This window comes from Entelurus aequoreus, linkage group LG06 (assembly GCF_033978785.1).
Source record: "Entelurus aequoreus isolate RoL-2023_Sb linkage group LG06, RoL_Eaeq_v1.1, whole genome shotgun sequence".
Taxonomy (NCBI): domain Eukaryota; kingdom Metazoa; phylum Chordata; class Actinopteri; order Syngnathiformes; family Syngnathidae; genus Entelurus; species Entelurus aequoreus.
In genome coordinates this window covers 43,914,825-43,930,486 of record NC_084736.1, presented here as the reverse complement: position 1 = coordinate 43,930,486, position 15,662 = coordinate 43,914,825, and the positions used below count along the sequence as shown (strand labels likewise).

General features: G+C 40.8%; 1 protein-coding gene across 1 annotated transcript in view; it reads left to right on the top strand.

The window, feature by feature from the left end:
* Positions 1-14,422, top strand: part of LOC133651560 (methylcrotonoyl-CoA carboxylase beta chain, mitochondrial-like) — a 41,710-nt gene extending 27,288 nt beyond the window's left edge. Inside the window, exons 14-17 of the mRNA XM_062049530.1 lie at positions 7,753-7,909; positions 9,158-9,272; positions 9,646-9,731; positions 14,125-14,422. Of these exons, the coding sequence (XP_061905514.1) occupies positions 7,753-7,909; positions 9,158-9,272; positions 9,646-9,731; positions 14,125-14,242 (476 nt within the window). The 3' untranslated portion in view covers positions 14,243-14,422. The remainder of the gene's footprint in view (positions 1-7,752; positions 7,910-9,157; positions 9,273-9,645; positions 9,732-14,124) is intronic.
* Positions 14,423-15,662: the final 1,240 nt, after the last annotated feature.

Sequence of the window (15,662 nt, the reverse complement as noted above, 5' to 3'; positions counted from 1 at the left end):
GTTAAATCACCAAAAATTATTCCCGGGCGCGGCCACCGCTGCTGCCCACTGCTTCCCTCACCTCCCAGGGGGTAATCAAGGGTGACGGGTCAAATGCAGAGAATAATTTCGCCACACCTAGTGTGTGTGTGACAATCATTGGTACTTTAACTTCATATCAGTGGGGCAAGTAAATATTTAGTCAGCCACCAATTGTGCAAGTTCCCCCACTTAAAAAGATGGAGAGGCCTGTAATTTTCATCATAGGTACCATATTTTCTGGACCATAGGGCACACCGGATTATAAGGCGCACTGCTGATGAGCGGGTTTATTCAGGTCTTTTTTCATACAAAAGGCGTACCGGAGTATAAAGCGCATTAAAGGGGTCATACAATGATTTTTTTCTAAATGTAAAACACTTCCTTGTGGTCTACATAATGTATGTAATGTAATGTATGTATGTATGTAATGGTGGTTCTTTGGTCAAAATGTTGCATGGATGATGTTTTACAGATCATCTTAAAGCCGCTTTTTGACAGTCGCTTCAGGATGCGTCGTTTTGTGGGCGCTCTTATTTACGTGGCTCACCTTCGACAGCGTCTTCTTTCTGTCATCTTTGTTGTAGTGGTGTAGCGTGCAAGGATGGGAGTGGAAGAAGTGTCAAAAGATGGAGCTGACTGTTTTAATGACATTCACACTTTACTTAAATCAACAACGGAGCAGCATCTCCTCATCCGTGGCTCATTAGTGCAATAACGCCGGAAATGTGTCCCGTGAAAAACCGTCCGACTGGCACACTCTAATAACGTGGGTGAATTATGTAAACTCACTACACTGGTAGTTTTTAGCGCTTCCAAAGCGAGATATAAGTAAAAACTTTATGCTACTTTATATTAGAAATGGCAACAGCAGAGGGTGAATGGCCCATAACAAGAAGATAGTGAAAAAGAAGAAGCTTATCGACTACGGTATCAGTGGTGGATTTGCGCAAATTTTCAGGACTTATGTAGATCCCAAATACACATCAACAGGTACCAGAAGGTAAGAAAAGTTGGTTTTGCATAATATTGTGAAACAAAACGCCAGATAATCTGTCTGTCTGCTAATCGGTGCCATTTTGCGGTCCTTATACACACACCATAATTATATTTGTATCTCTGACTACGGTAGCCGTAATGGGCTGACAATCCATCAAGCGGTGCGGCTTCAAAGTCATACTAAAACATTTTGACAGATTTTTGAGTGCCGTGTGTAATGTTCCTTATTTTCAATGGAACATTTAAAGTTTTGGTACTGTTTGCTGGTGTCATATTGCAGTCTACACGTATATCTTGTGTGTGACTGCCATCATGTTGCAGTCTACATGCATCTCTTATGTTTGACTGCCATCTACTGGTCACACTTATCATTACACCATGTACCAAATAAGATTGCTTCGAGGTCGGTAAGCACAACCCGAATTATTCCATACATTAGGCATACCGCACTCTCGATTTTTGAGAAAATAAAAGGATTTTAAGTGCGCCCTATAGTCTTAAAAATACGGTACACTTCAACTATGAGAGACAGAATGGGGGTAAATAATCCAGGAAATCACATTATAGGATTTTTAATTGATTAATTAATGAATTCCTCTGTATTTGGTCACCTACAAACAAGCAAGATTTCTGGCTTTCACAGACCTGTAACTTCTTCTTTAAGAGGTTCCTCTGTCCTCCACTCGTTACCTGTTTTAATGGCACCTGTTTGGCCTCATTATCAGTATAAAAAACACCTGTCCACAACCTCAAACAGTCACACTCCAAACTCCACTATGGCCAAAACCAAAGAGCTGTTAAAGGACACCAGAAACTAAATTGTAGACATGCACCAGGCTGGGAAGACTGAATCTGCAATGGGTTAGCAGCATTTGGATGATCCAGAAGAGTATTGGCAGAATGTCATATGGTCAGATGAAACCAAAATAGAACTTCTTGGTAAAATCTCAACTTGTCGTGTTTGAAAGAGAAGGAATGCTGAGTTGCATCCAAAGAACACCCTACCTACTGTGAAGCATGGGGATGGAAACATCATGTTTTGGGACTGTTTTTCTACAAAAGGACGAGTAATACTGATCCATGTAAAGGAAAGAATGTATGAGGCCATATATCGTGAGATTTTGAGTGAAAACCTCCTTCCATCAGCAAGGGCATTGAAGATGAAACGTGGCTGGGTCTTTCAGCATGACAATGATCCCAAACCGCCTAGGCAACGAAGGCATGGCTCCGTAAGAAGCATTTCAAGGTCCAGGAGTGGCCTAGCCAGTGTCCAGATCTCAACCCCATAGAAAATCTTTAGAGGGAGTTGAAAGTCTGTGTTGCCCAGCGACAGCCCCAAAACATCACTGCTCTAGAGCAGGGGTGTCAAACTAATTTTAGCTCAGGGGCCGCATGGAGGAAAATCTGTGCACACGTGGGCCGGACTATTAAAATCATGGCATTAAAACTACAAAATATTTATTTGTCATACTTTGCCAAAAATAGAACAAACACATTCTGAAAATGTTACAATAGAATAGAATAGAATAGAATAGAAAGTACTTTATTGATCCCTGGGGGAAATATAGAAAACAATACTGGCAGCGGTAAAGTTTAGATCCATGAAGGAAAGAAGAAAGTTAATTAATGTTTATAACTGAATTAATTTGCATACATTTGTTTTCTTTTGTATTATTTTTTTAATGAATTAACGTTTATGAAAACCTTTTTCCAAAACACAATATGGAATTGGAGTTATAACAGGATAATGCATACATTTATCATTTGGTTTCAAAACGGTTACAAAAAAGTGGGACCCAAAAAATTTACTGTGGGACCCCATTTTTATGACTTGATGACTTGATGGGGTCCCTGGGACCCCATCTACCGCCAACACTGATGGAGTATTGGTGTGTGCAAAACAGCAGCCTGCGGGCCAGCTCTATTACTAATCAAATAATATCCCGGGGGCCACAGATTTGGCCCGCGGGCCTTGATTTTGTCACCCCTGCTCTAGAAGATATCTGCCTGGAGAAATGGGCCAAAATACCAGCAGCAGTGTGTGAATAATAATAATAATAATACCTGGGATTTATATAGCGCTTTTCTAAGTACCCAAAGTCGCTTTACATGTTAAAAACCCATCATTCATTCACACCTGGTGGTGGTAAACTACTTTCGTAGCCACAGCTGCCCTGGGGTAGACTGACGGAAGCGTGGCTGCCAATTTGCGCCTACGGCCCCTCCGACCACCACCTGTCATTCATTCAACATTCATTCACCGGTGTGAGTGGCACCGGGGGCAAGGGTGAAGTGTCCTGCCCAAGGACACAACGGCATGGTAAGAGGCGGGGAGCGAACCTGCAACCCTCAGGTTTCTGACACGGGCGCTCTACCCACTACGCCATGCCGCCCCATACCTTGTGAAGACTTCCAGAAAACGTTTGACCTCTGTCATTGCCAACAAAGTGTATATAACAAAGTATTGAGATGCCATCCATCCATCCATTTTCTACCGCTTGTCCCGTTCGGCGTCGCGGGGGTGCTGAAGCCTATCTCAACTGCATTCGGGCGGAAGGCGGAGATTAACTTTTGTTATTGACCAAGCATAATTTGCAAAAAAAAAATATTTAAAAATCAGACAGTGTTTTTCTGGATTTTTTTTCTCATTTTGTCTCAGGCCTCTCATCTTTTTAAGTGGGAGAACTTGCACAATTGGTGACTGACTAAATACTTTTTTGCCCCACTGTTTAATATTGTCATTCATCAGGACATTGACTCGATCGCAGCTGGACTGTTCAGATTGTCTTAGAAGACGTTTCGCATCTCATTTATTTGCAGACTTCATCAGTTCATGCTCACAGACTTGGATTGGTCAGATCTAATTTGAGCGCTTAGTGCTAAAACGTAAACGGATTATCATTGTTATGATGGAATCCTCTAACTCAGGGGTCGGGAACCTTTTTGGCTGAGAGAGCCATGAAAGCCAAATATTTTAAAAATGTATTTCCGTGAGAGCCGTCTAATATTTTTTAACACTGAATACAACTAAATGCGTGCATTTTTAAGTAAGACCAACATTTTTAGCGTATAATAAGTCTCTTATTCTTTTTAATAACAATGTTATTCTTAAGGTAACCAATAATAAATACATTACTTCTTACCATTAATGCGACTTCTGGTGTTGTATGGTTTTGCTGATGGCTTTGTAGTCTGGTTGGTACGTGGTTATTTTTAACACTGTGATTACCAGCGGAATTATTGATTACTTATCGTGTTAAGCAATGTCAGATAAGATTTATCCGAGAGCCAGATGCAGTCATCAAAGGAGCCACATCTGGCTCGAGAGCCATAGGTTCCCTACCCCTGCTCTAACCTGACTCTCGCCAGATCCTTGTAGTTCGCTGAGCTCTACACAAGAATCTGGGCTCGAAGGCAATGCAAACTCCTTCAAGATAGCAAAAAATAATGAACCAATCAGGACCGCCGGGCGGGATTTCATAGGTGTGACGTAGCGCCGAAGCGACTGTTTGATTCAAACTACAATGGCGGCACACAGCGAGGAGTCGTGTGCTGACACTGATTCTGCTATTGCAACTGTTTTGTCGAATCTATCGAATATTAATTCTTTAAAAGATGAACAGAATGGTTTTGAAGGCATTTATTAACTTTTCGCTCTGTCGTATATACAGTATATGTCGGCTGTTCTGTTTTGGATTTCCCAGCGTCGCTCTCATCAGCATCACGGGTTGATTTCGATGTGAATGGTTGAAGTAGCACGTCATTCAAGATAACGGACAAGTGGTTTATCCAATCACATACAATGATTTTTTTACAAGGCCCTGCCTTCTGAAATATATCTCCTCATGAAAAGTCCCAGATCCTTGAGTGGAGCTCAACGTACTACGAGGATCTGGTGAGAGTCAGGTTAGGAATCCTCCTCATTGGCAATGCAGTATTATCTGGCAAAACGACAGGGAAGCGAAACCTCCACTAGCACAAAGACAGTCCTGAAACTAAAAAGGGCCTATGTCCTGCGTGCACTCTTTGGTTTAAGGTGTCTCCATAGCCCCCATGGCCATTAACACAACTGAATAAAATGCTGGCGAAGGTGATTCCATCCTAACGACGGCTGTTTTGTTGACAGAGGTGACACTCCTTTACATTTTGGCATATTTTGCACCATCTTGGGAGTGACACCTGTGCCAGTATAAAAGCAATTTTTAGGATGGAATCCCCCTCGTTAGCAGGGTGAGATGCCGGGAAAGAGCAACCTCTACCAGCACAACAACAGTGTTGAAACCAAAAAGGGTCCATGTCCTATGTGCCAATGTCCGGTACTTTTTGGTTTCAGGTGCACCCATAGCCATTTATACAACTGAATAAAATGCTAACAAGGGGGAGTGCACCCTAACTACGGCTGTTTTGTTGACCTGTTGACACAGGTGACGCTCCTTTGCATTTTGGCATATTTTGCACCACCTTGGCAGTGACACCTGTGCCAGTATAAAAGCAGTTTTTAGGATGGAATCCCCCTCAGTAGCAGGGCGAGATGCCGGGAAAGAGCAACCTCTACCAGCACAACAACAGTGTTGAAACCAAAAAGTGTCCATGTCCTATGTGCCAATGTCCGGTACTTTTTGGTTTCAGGTGCGGCCATGGCCATTGATAAAACTGAATGGAATGCTAACAAAGGCGAGTCCATTCTAACGACTGCTATTGTGCTGACAGAGGTGTCACTCCTATTGTGGTAAAAACAGCTGTTAAGATGCAAAGGGGCGTCACCTTTGCCAACCCAACATCAGAAGTTTGGTTGGAATCCCCCTCGTTAGCATTGCAGTAATCTGAGGCAAAACGGCCACTGTTGAGGTACAGGGAAAGAGACACTTGAACCAGCACATCAACAGTGCTGAAACCAAAAGGAGCTATGTCCATGTCCTATGTGCCAATGTAGGGTACTTTTTGGTTTCAGGTGCCCCCATGGCCATTGGTAAAACTGAATGGAATGCTAACAAAGGCGAGTCCATTCTAACGACTGCTATTGTGCTGACAGAGGTGTCACTCCTATTGTGGTAAAAACAGCTGTTAAGATGCAAAGGGGCGTCACCTTTGCCAACCCAACATCAGAAGTTTGGTTGGAATCCCCCTCGTTAGCATTGCAGTAATCTGAGGCAAAACGGCCACTGTTGAGGTACAGGGAAAGAGACACTTGAACCAGCACATCAACAGTGCTGAAACCAAAAGGAGCTATGTCCATGTCCTATGTGCCAATGTAGGGTACTTTTTGGTTTCAGGTGCCCCCATGGCCATTGGTAAAACTGAATGGAATGCTAACAAAGGCGAGTCCATTCTAACGACTGCTATTGTGCTGACAGAGGTGTCACTCCTATTGTGGTAAAAACAGCTGTTAAGATGCAAAGGGGCGTCACCTTTGCCAACCCAACATCAGAAGTTTGGTTGGAATCCCCCTCGTTAGCATTGCAGTAATCTGAGGCAAAACGGCCACTGTTGAGGTACAGGGAAAGAGACACTTGAACCAGCACATCAACAGTGCTGAAACCAAAAGGAGCTATGTCCATGTCCTATGTGCCAATGTAGGGTACTTTTTGGTTTCAGGTGCCCCCATGGCCATTGGTAAAACTGAATAGAATGCTAATGAAGGCGAGTCCATTCTAACAACTGCTATTGTGCTGACAGAGATGTCACTCCTATTGTGGTGAAAACAGCTGTTAAGATGCAAAGGGGTGACACCTCTGCCAACACAGCATCAGAATTTTGGTTGGAATCCCCCTCGTTCGCATTGCAGTAATCTGAGGCAAAACGGCCACTGTTGAGATGCAGGGAAAGAGAGACTTTGACCAGCACAACAACAATGCTGAAACCAAAAGGAGCTATGTCCAAAAGTACTTTGTGCTTTCAGGTGCTCTCATGGCCCCTGGTACAGATGAATGGAACACTAAAAAGGGCAATTCCATCCTAACGACTGCTGTTGTGCTGACAGAGGTGTCACTTCTATTGTGGTGGAAAACAGCTGTTAAGATGCAAAATGAGTGGCACCTCTGCCGACACAACAACAGACGTTGGGATGGAAGCCTTCTTGTTAACATTGGAGTAATGTAAGGCAAAACGGCCTCCACCAGCACAACAACAGTGCTGAAACCAAAAGGTGTCTATGTCCTATGTGCCCGTCCCCACAGGCCCTTGCTGACAAAGGTGTCACTCTTATTGTGCTAAAAAACGGTGTTAAGATGCAAAAGAGCGACAACTCTGCCGGCTCAACAGCAACTGTTAGAATGCAACCATCCTGGTTAGCATTGCAGTCATGTGATGTGAAAGGGCTGCTGTAGAGATTCAGGGAAAGCGAGACCTCTACCAGCACAATAGTGGTGAAACCAAAAAGTGTATATGTCCTATGTGCCCATCCATAGTTTTTGGTTTCAGGTTCCCCCATGGCCATTGGTACAACTGAATTCAATGCTAACCAGGGTGATTCCAACCAATTGATTGCTGTTGTGTTGACAGATGTGTCGACCCTTAGAGCAAAACCACTCATGTCGAGGCATGGCATATCTTCTAAAAGAAGGGAGCTCCTTGATACATACTTTGCATACTTAAAACTTATAGTTAGATTAATACCTTTTTTTTTTTTGTGTGTCAATGTTATATCTGACTATTATGGGATCTCATGACTATATAAAAGTGTACCTAATGTAGTGTTGTTGGAGTACACAAGTTGATTTCTGACCTCCCTGCCAGGTTTCATGGTGGGCAGAGAGTATGAAGCAGGAGGAATAGCCAAGGATGGCGCTAAGATGGTAACCGCTGTCGCCTGCGCCAACGTACCCAAGATCACGGTCATTATTGGAGGCTCGTATGGTGCAGGAAATTACGGCATGTGTGGCAGAGCCTACAGGTAGGAGGTCACTGTATTTGTAAATTTTTAATTTTTTAATTTTGTCATGGTAAATGGGTTGTACTTGTAATAAAAAAAATACAATCATGTGTGCTTACGGACTGTATCCCTGCATACGGACTGTATCCCTGCAGACTGTATTCATCTATATTGATATATAATGTAGGAACCAGAAATATTAATAACAGAAAGAAACAACCCTTTTGTGCGAATGAGTGTAAATGGGGGAGGGAGGTTTTTTGGGTTGGTGCACTAATTGTAAGTGTATCTTGTGTTTTTTATGTTGATTTAATTTTTTTTTTTAAATAAATACAATTGTTTTTATTTTTTATTTCTTGTGCGGCCCGGTACCAATCGATCCACGGACCGGTGGTATATACAGTACTGTATATCAAACAAACATAACAACGGGGTGATTGATCAACTTTTTATATATTAACAAGCCAAAACCTCGACGACAAGCTGCTGTCTTGCCCATAAGCGCACACACAGAAGTCCCTTTGCTGCCCCACAAATGATTAGAAATCGCAATTTGTCTTTAACAACCGTATTGCTACAATAAAAAACATTTTAAAAAAGTGAAATCCACTTACATTAACATCCGCAAAAGAGGAGCTGGCGGGAAAAGAGCAGACAGACAGAGGGAGAGATAAGAGGGATTGGGGGGAGGGGCCGCTGAACGGGAGTAGTTCTTCTCCTCTACTGTGAAAAAGGTCTGCTTTGGCGTTTTTTCCAGAAATGTCCGGACTCGTCACCATTAAAACTTGCTGTGGTACGAAGCCTGCTTCATCGATTCCTTCATACTTGTGAGCGCCAATAATGTATTTTTCACAAAACGTTTTTTTATTTTTTATTCCACTCCGAATCCTTCCTTCCTTTTCACACTTTTTGGGACTCCTATTGAGTTAGCAAAATGGACGAAACTTGTCAAAAGGCGGAAAAAGCCAGAAAAGGCACACTTGCTGAGCCTGCATGCGGGACACAAAATGAATGAATGAATGAAGCGTTCATACACAAACACATGGTTCGCACACCGAGGCATGATCTAAAAGTTTGTTAATCAAAAAGTTTGCAAAGCAAGGGGGTCGTCAATCGAAATTCCACTGTACCAGTATTAATTTGACACAGATATCAGATAATTTGTTAACAATACCCAACCCTTCTTTGAACTTGTTGATTATCATGACTGCCAACAATATTGCCACGTCAAAAACACGTTAACAGACCCATGCTCTCCTTATTTTGCAGCCCTCGATTCCTCTACATGTGGCCCAATTCCAGGATCTCCGTCATGGGCGGAGAGCAAGCTGCCACCGTTTTGGCCACCATCACCAAGGACCAACGAGCCAGAGAAGGAAAGGAGGTAATGTGGAGCATTCAAAGGTCTTCTATTAGCCAAGAGCGTTACCATTAGGGTTTCTTTTTTTCAATGCTTTAGCTGCTTTTATATAAAGAGCCAATTACATAATGTTCTAATGATTCTAATTAGTGCTGTCTAAAGCTTCAATTAAAATGTGTAAGGTGTGCTGTGAGGGATGTGACAACGGCATTAATAGCTTCACAATGACACCTCAATTTGGCACTGATTAATAAAACGATTAGTTAATTATGATATACGCCTCCATGACCATTGTGAGCATCTGCAAGAGTGTCCTCAAAAGAACCAAATAGGTACAGCTTTGTAAATTCATGCTCTCATCTTTGATTTAATGTCATCATTTCTTCCCTCTGAAAAGTTCACAGCCGAGCAGGAAGCCGCCATGAAGGAACCCATAGTGCGGCGTTTTGAGGAAGAAGGAAATCCCTACTTCTCCAGCGCTAGGTGACGTATGACTTTAAGACATTTTATTATATGTTGGCTCTTCACAGGTACCAATTAAAAATAATGAGAACTAATCTGTTTTAGGGTCAAACGGTTGGCATCATTAAACCTTTGTTATCTTTACAGGCCGTCTTTAAAGGGGCTGTTTGCAACTTGCTCAAAGTAAAAAATGTTCAAACCACAGAATATGACAAGAACACCACAAGCTTACGTTGCCATTAGTGGCCTAACTGCGTACGTGCGTGTTTTTGTATTTCTACCCTTATTGAGACATCAACAAGGAAAACTACTTTCCATATGAGGACCGGTGAACAAGTTAGGACCGAAGTCATGGTCCCAATACGAAAAACCATTGCATCTAACAGAGAATGTCTCATTTGCATCCCTGGTGGTGAAATCTATCAACATTAGGGTGGTCCCAAAAATGAGGGATTTTTCAAATTGCCTGTGTGTTGGTTTTAAAAGTGCTCCCCCTCTGGTCAACATATGAAATAAGTGTGTGTAAAAATTTTAAGTGCTCCCCCTCTGGCCGACATATATAATAACAAGTGTGTGTAAGAAATTGAAATGGGCCCCCTTTGGCCAAAATTAATAAAAAAAAACAAAATATATGTATTTACAGACATACTGTAATAACTTGATGTAAATAATGAAGATTAAAAATCAATTACAAAAAAAATTTTTAACAAAAAATAATTAACGAAAAGCTTACCTTTTTTATATTTTATATTTGCATAATTTTTTTATTATACATATATATATATATATATATATATATATATGTATTATTAATGTTGTAAATACAAATCTTTATATATCTAGAAAGGGTGGTCCTAAAGAGGTAGGCTTTTTTCGGAGGTGTGTGTGTGTGTGTGTGTGTGTGTGTGTGTGTGTGTGTGTGTGTGTGTGTGTGTGTGTGTGTGTGTGTGTGTGTGTGTGTGTGTGTGTGTGTGTGTGTGTGTGTGTGTGTGTGTGTGTGTGTGTGTGTGTGTGTGTGTGTGGTGGAGGGGGGTAGGTACTCGAGCTGATAGGACAACTTTAACAAGTTTGAATTTTTAGAATGTTTTTAATCCTTATTTAAAGACAGATCGTGAAGTTATTTACTTACGTGTGTTGGTTCAATTTGTGTAGATGGCGGCGCGTGTATAACTACAAAAAACCTGATGTATCCTGGGCACCTTGTTAGTGTGTAGTGATGTTAAAGATGATGTAATCACTATATTTATGATTAAATGTGGTATTATTTTGCAGCGGCACACGCACGTCGGTGCGCTTTAGGCTCTCAAACATTCAAGATGCATCCTTGAGCCCTTGTTAGTATGTGCTAATTTTAAGAATAATGTACACTTCACTGCACATGTGCTATATGTTGGTGATCAAACATGTTATTATTCAACGAGTGTTGGGTTTCAGCAGCACAGGCGCGCATTAGGCACTTAAAAAAAGATTCATAATGTTCCCAGGGCTCTGTGTAAGTGCAGGATGGTTTTAAAGATGTGTCACTGTATGTCTAGTATATCAAAATAAACATTATATGAACAGCTTTTGCTGCTTTTCCAGGGTTCTGATTGGGCAAAATGTGAATGACAGCAGGTGTTTGGTTTGCCTGTGGACAGAGACAGTTTGAAACTACACTCGTGTGGATGGAGATGGTTTTAACCCCGGATATGTGTTTGTGTGGACATGGCCTAAATGGTTAAAGTGAAGCCTCTTGTCAGTCATCCGCAATCTTTGTTTGGGTATGAGCAGCGGATCCGCTAGCTTACACACACAGAATACATGGACATCGCCTCGCTAGTCGCGACTCATGAGTGAGAGGCACTGCTAAGCTACACATGCTAGGAGGGAAAAAGGTGATGACAAAGCCAAATGTCCCTGTGTGGGAATATTCCATCGTCAGACTTAATGAGCAACTTGAGCCCATCAGCACGGACGAACAGTAAAAGTACGCCGTGATGGCATTGGCAACGGAATAGACAACAAAACTTAAAAAGTTACCTTTTGGTCATAATAAAGATTACATCACATATGTTGATGATGATTTGACCTCTGCGTTTCTATATTTTTCCATAAAACTTTTGTTTGGAACCACAATAGACTTCAGGAAAGTTTCCAACGTTGTACTGCAAAATGACCTGTAGGAGGGCTGCACCATTTTGAGAAAAAAACTTAATTGCGATTTTCTCTTCAAAATTGCGATTCGATTTGCAATTTTTATATTTTATACATAAAAAGGCATACAACTTAAAAAATAACATGTTACTTTTAGACTGTCAATCAACATATTCTATATGCCATGTTTTACTACAAACAATTATTGGCTTTATGCAGACAGGGTCAGAGCTTTTTTCTACATCATGTTCTTAAACAGAAGAAAAAAAACGATAAAAACTACACAGTGTTTATAATGTCATGTAATCATAATATATAATAATAATGCAAGTAACCATTTAAAAGGAATTCAAATTGTATTTCTCATTACTGTAGAATTGTTTACAATTGTATCGTAATTGAAAGGCCAATAACTTTATCCTAAATAAATAAAAATACCGTATTTTCCGGACCATAGAGCGCACCGGATTATAAGGCGCAGTGCTGATGAATCATCTATTTTCTATTTTCTTTTTTCATATATAAGGCGCACCGGAAAAAAGGGCGCTTTAAAGGACTCATATTTTCTTTGATTTTTTTCTGGATGTAAAACTAGGAAACTTGTGGTCTACATAACATGCAATGGTAGTTCTTTGGTCAAATTGTTGCATAGATTATGTTTTACAGACCTTCTTCAAGTAGCTTTCTGACAGGATGCGCCGTTTTGTGGGAGGTCTTATATACGTGGCTCACCTTCGACAGCGTCTTCTCCCTGTCATCTTTGTTGTAGCGGTGTAGCGTGCAAGAACGGGAGTGGAAGAAGTGTCAAAAGATGGAGCTAACCGTTTTAATGACATTCAGACTTTACTTCAATCAATAACGGAGCAGCATCTCCTCATCCGGAAACAACAACAAGGGCGTGAAAAACCGTCCGACCGGAACTCTCTAATAATTAAAGTTCCTTGGGTGATTAATGTACACTCACTACACCGATATGTTTTAGCACTTTCATGGCAAGTTTACTGACAGATATAAGTAAGAACTTTACACTACATTATATTAGAAATGGCAACAGCGGAGGATGAATGTCCCATAACAAGAAGATAGAGAAAAAGAAGAAGCTTATCGACTACGGTGTCTGCACAGACGACAAAGGGAGACGCACAAATTTTTCAGGATTTATGCAGATCCCAAATACAGAGCAGCAGGTACCAGAAGGTAAAAAAAGTTGCTTTTGCATAATATTGCGAAAAAACCCGCCAGATAATATGTCTTACCTTATACACACACCATAATAATACTCGTATGTTGAAGCACAATAAAATCCATCAAGCGGTGCGGCTTCATAGCTTACCAAAGTCTTACTAAAACATTTTGATACATTTTTGAGCGCCGTGTGTAATGTTCAATATTTTCAATGTAACATATAAAATGTTGGTGTTGTTTACTCGAGTCATCCATCCATCCATCAATTTTCTACCGCTTGTCCCGTTCGGGGTCGTCATATTGCCATCATATTGCAGTCTGCACGTATCTGTTATATATGACTGCCATCTACTGGTCACACTTATCATTACACCATGTACCAAATAAAATTGCTTCAAGGTCTATAAGCAAAACCAGAATTATTCCGTACATTAGGCGCACCGGGTTATAAGGCGGAGTTTTGAGGAATAAAAAGGATTTTAAGTGCGTCTTATAGTTCGGAAAATACGGTAAGTGCATTTTTTCCCTGTTTGAAAAATTTGTTTGGACGTTCTCTTTTTGTTTATTGCTATCGCGTGACGACTTTTTCGCTTTTCCGTCCATGTTGATGGGCTCATATTGCCCCTGTGTTTTGAAGCTGAAATATTCCCATAACAGGACATGGAGCTTTATAATCAAATTTTTTTCCTCCTATTTTGTGGCACTTCTCACTGGCGAGTCGCCAGGCTCTCTGTACTGCGTGTGTGTTGTGCCCCGCTCTCGTCTCCGCCCAGACAAAGATTGTGAATGACTGAAAAGAGGGGTCACTCGGTTAAGTTAATTTCAACTTTGTGCATCAGAATGATGAACAAAGTAAGACGTCTTTCTACCTGTTTGAAGCGAGACAAACCAACGCAAGGCTCAACAATTCTGATTGGCGTACATGGCCGTCACTCAAATGCCAGTGTAGGAAGGAAAAAAAAAACTCAGCCTCTTGCGGGTATTTACCGCACCCTGATGTCGATTCGATTTGGATTATTCCTGCAGCCCTAACCTGTATTCATATATTCATGACAAAAGCCTAAGATGACAGTTTTAATATGGTTTGTTTCCACAGACTGTGGGATGATGGAATTATCGATCCTGCCGACACCCGCCTGGTGCTTGGACTTAGTCTGAGTGCGACACTGAACGCACCGACCAAGAAGACGCGCTTTGGCGTGTTTCGAATGTGATGTGCTGATTGAAGCAATGAGTGTGGACATGTATTATTCTCACAGTATAGCAGAACTCATTTGGATGAAAAGATGTACAGTTTTTCTGTGGCCAATGTCATTTTGTGCCTTAACTGTTACAACATGTAAAGTTCCTAATTATGAAATGCAAATATTGAAACTTGTCCAAACAAAAAAATACTTACTGATGATTTTTTTCTCAGGCACATCAGTGTTGAAAAGTAGTCTTTTCCAAAAACTAATTGAACGCGAAAGCTGGTATCACAAGGGGGCGCTGTTTAGCCGTGGCTGTCCTCTTGAAGCTGAAGGAGAGACTAGATGAACTTGGCTGTTGACAGAACAGCTGCCTTGAGGAAACTTTTACAAAGATGATGAACTTTTCTCTTGAAGATTTGATAATAGCGTAGATAAGGGGTGTCAAAACGTTTTCCACTAAAGGTCGCACAGAAAAATCCAAAGCATGCAGGGCCCATTTTGATGTTTTTCATTTTCAAAACCAATACAACATATAGATTATTTTTTTAACCTTTAGGGCTCATTTCAAGCATATATATATATATACGTGTATATATATATATATATATATATATATATATATATATATATATATACATACATATATACGTGTATATATATATATATATATATACACACACACGTGTATATATATATATATATATATATATATATATATATATATATATATATATATATATATATATATATATATATATATATATCAATGACAATAGGTAATATATAAATGTGTATATATAAGCTTGTCCCTTTTGGGGTAGTGGAGGGTGCTGGAGCCTATCTCAGCTGCACTCGGGCGGAAGGCGGGGTACAAGTCGCCCACCTCATCGCAGGGCCATCACAGATATATGTATGTATATATGTGTGTGTGTGTATATATATATACACTACCGTTCAAAAGTTTGGGGTAACATTAAAATGTCCTTATTTTTCAATGAAGATAACTTTAAACTAGTCTTAACTTTAAAGAAGTACACTCTATACATTGCTAATGTGGTAAATGACTATTCTAGCTGCAAATGTCTGGTTTTTGGTGCAATCTCTACATAGGTGTATAGAGGCCCATTTCCAGCAACTATCACTCCAGTGTTCTAATGGTACAATGTGTTTGCTCATTGGCTCAGAAGGCTAATTAATGATTAGAAAACCCTTGTGCAATCATGTTCACACATCTGAAAACAGTTTAGCTCGTTACAGAAGCTACAAAACTGACCTTCCTTTGAGCAGATTGAGTTTCTGGAGCATCACATTTGTGGGGTCAATTAAACGCTCAAAATGGCCAGAAAAAGAGAACTTTCATCTGAAACGCTGCACTCGTTTATATATTTAGTTTACTACCCTAAAAGAGGATGCGTTACCCGGCCCGGAGGAAGCCCGGGGCCCT